This window comes from Suillus paluster (genome assembly GCF_016628075.1).
Source record: "Suillus paluster strain FC165 chromosome Unknown EDB91scaffold_501, whole genome shotgun sequence".
NCBI classification, from domain to species: Eukaryota; Fungi; Basidiomycota; class Agaricomycetes; order Boletales; family Suillaceae; genus Suillus; species Suillus paluster.
Genome location: NW_024538061.1, coordinates 1 through 2,682, shown reverse-complemented (window position 1 = coordinate 2,682; position 2,682 = coordinate 1). Strand labels below are relative to the sequence as shown.

General features: G+C 47.2%; 1 protein-coding gene across 1 annotated transcript; it reads left to right on the top strand.

The window, feature by feature from the left end:
• Positions 1-1,997: 1,997 nt before the first annotated feature.
• Positions 1,998-2,414, top strand: EDB91DRAFT_1258601 (uncharacterized protein; the record flags this gene model as incomplete). The annotated part of the gene is made up of 1 exon (XM_041324352.1): positions 1,998-2,414. One exon carries the CDS (start codon positions 1,998-2,000, stop codon positions 2,412-2,414), a length of 417 nt encoding a protein of 138 aa, XP_041168432.1.
• Positions 2,415-2,682: the final 268 nt, after the last annotated feature.

Sequence of the window (2,682 nt, the reverse complement as noted above, 5' to 3'; positions counted from 1 at the left end):
ACTTGCTCAATGCTAACGGACACAGGAAAAAGCGAACGAAGGCATGAGCCTATGTCTTCATGTCATGATCAAAAATTTGCTTCTCTACTTAATCATTTCATTCTCGTTCATAGTAATATTTGTCGCTAAGTAGTACATATAGTCTCTGTGTGGGTGATCGATGGATATAGTTGTGTTGTCATTTAATCCCCAAGTATATGGAGTGCTTGCAAGATTCACTGGAGGTAGAATACTATGTCGAACTATGAGATACGTGGCAAACATACTACAAGTGATCCCTGAAGTTCGAGGCTGCAAACTAGTACATAAATCACATATGTTGGATCCAGTTGGTGCGCCAGGGAAACTTCAAAGTGCCTCGACGCTCATTTTGATTCTGAATTTGCAATTGATATGGATATGGGCCACTGGGTGTCTCTAGCCCACCCAAGCCCATCCAAAGGTTTCCAAGGAGTGTGGATCCACACCTGAGAGCGACCATACACAGAGATGTCTGGCTCGCATACGAAGGTGAATTTGAGAAAGGGTATATTGGCAAAGGTGTAGTGGCAAGTGGGGCTGCAAGAGGGATATATGCGCAGGGTAGTACAGCGGGCAGGTGTGTACAGCTGCAGGGCTGTAAGAGGGATTCGTGCACACCACATAGCGGCGAGTAGTCAGCGGCGGGATGATTCGTGAGCAGTGTATAGAGGCGACCAGGTGGTGGCGGGATGTGGACCTGTACCTGGCGGTATTGTTGATTCACATATGACCCTGGGGGCATTGTGCAGCTGTAGGGCTGCAAGAGGGATTTGTGCACAGTGTATAACAGCGAGCAGCTGGCGGCAGGATGTGGACCAGTACCTGGCGGTATTGTTGATTCATGTATGACCGTGGGACGATTCCCGATTTTCGGTTTGATGCATTGCTGATGCTAGTGCATCAGAGTGCATTACTGATGCATCAGAGTGCATTACTGATGCATCAGAGTGCATTACTGATGTGTCACTAATGCATCACTGCAACAGAAAATTCACTGCAGCGCTCGATGCATCACTGCATCCCTACAACTGCAACGAATTCTTGCATCAAAATGACACTGGGGCCTGCTGGTGTGAAATTTTTGTTCAATTAGGAAATGTTAGACTTAGTGAAATTTTGCTCATTCACTGCGGAAACGACAATTTAGCCCCACCCATAACCCGAGACAGCTTTGATGTATAACCTGATGTAGGGCGTACCTAGTGCTTGAACCAGACTAAAATCCGACTTGGACGATTTTTGAGCTCCACAGAGCTACCAAAAGACTTAAGCTGAAGTTAACCAGACGTCGGTTTAGTCCCTAACAATTGTAAGCAAACTATAAATGGACATTGGTTTTCTAGGCTCTTAGGCCAACACATTCCCTGCACACAGCCTCGTACTTCGACCCCAAACCGACGTCTGGAAATACAATATTTGCATAACCCAACCCTGGAGTCTATGGTGAGATGGTTTTTAAGTAAATTCTCACTAAGTCCCTCAATGAGTCTCAAGTACAAGGCAACGTCACACGTGATATCTGATTTGACGCCGAGTCGCAAGCGCTTGGGCCGCATCGCCAGCTGGCCTTAGCTTTAACATATCATCTGTAAGCGCTTTTACCCTTGACACGGCTGACCAGCAGGACCCTCCGTCAAAAAATGTGGCAAAAAAGGTGTACCTGCCAGGCTTACAGATGTAATGGAGTCCTCATACCTGAGCACACCGCATGCGCTCATGAACGGCGTGACCTGCGAGAAAAAAAACTGCTGCATCGCAGGCCCAATTTAAGTGGGTTGGTGAACGGTTCGTGCCGAGCGCTGCACAAGAAGCTGGCCCAGTTCCTTGTGGATACTCTCTTCCCTTGCATGACCTGCAGCCCCTGTTATCTCCCGATGTTCAATTTCATGACCCACATCATATTTTGGAATCCCCAGTTGAACAGGAGATGTTAGACTATGGTTTCCTAACCGGAGAAGATGTGGACCTCATGACCCATGGTTCCAATCTGCCCAATCTCGGGCCCAACTTCCATAGCCCTGAATGACACTGTTGATCACTTTAGTGCATATAACACAGCTAGCAGTTCAAGCTCACATCCCCTCACCTCATACAAAGCCCATCACCTCCCGCATGACCCAGAACAGCATGCATTAGATCACGAGATCAAAAAAGCCATCAAAGCGATCAGAAATGAAGACAGTCAAGTTCTACAACAACACAAGGATGGTCTCGATGACCTAGACATCGATGTCAATGGAATATTTGATGATCAAGACGATGAAGACAATAACATGATGCCATCCATGGATCCAAACGAGGACGACCCTGATCCATTTCTGCCAGAAGAAGGTTTCAACTCAACACGCAACAGGGACCTCACAGATACCCCCCCTCATCTGATCACGATATAGGCACTGGTCTCATGGTTACATCTCCAGTTCCACCTTCCATGAGCAGCGTGTAATGCCTTACTGGCTATTTTGGGGTGTATCCTCGTGGCCCTATCTCCAGCGATCGACACTCCCTTCATCACACTGCAAGAGCGTCATCGTGTTCATCAACACACAAGGTGAGAGCTTCATGTGTACCAGTCAGCTTCTCATGAACAACTGACATCTGTGCATTATCAAGGCAGATTCGTTGACTGATGTTTGACAAGTGTTCATTCGACTCTGTCAG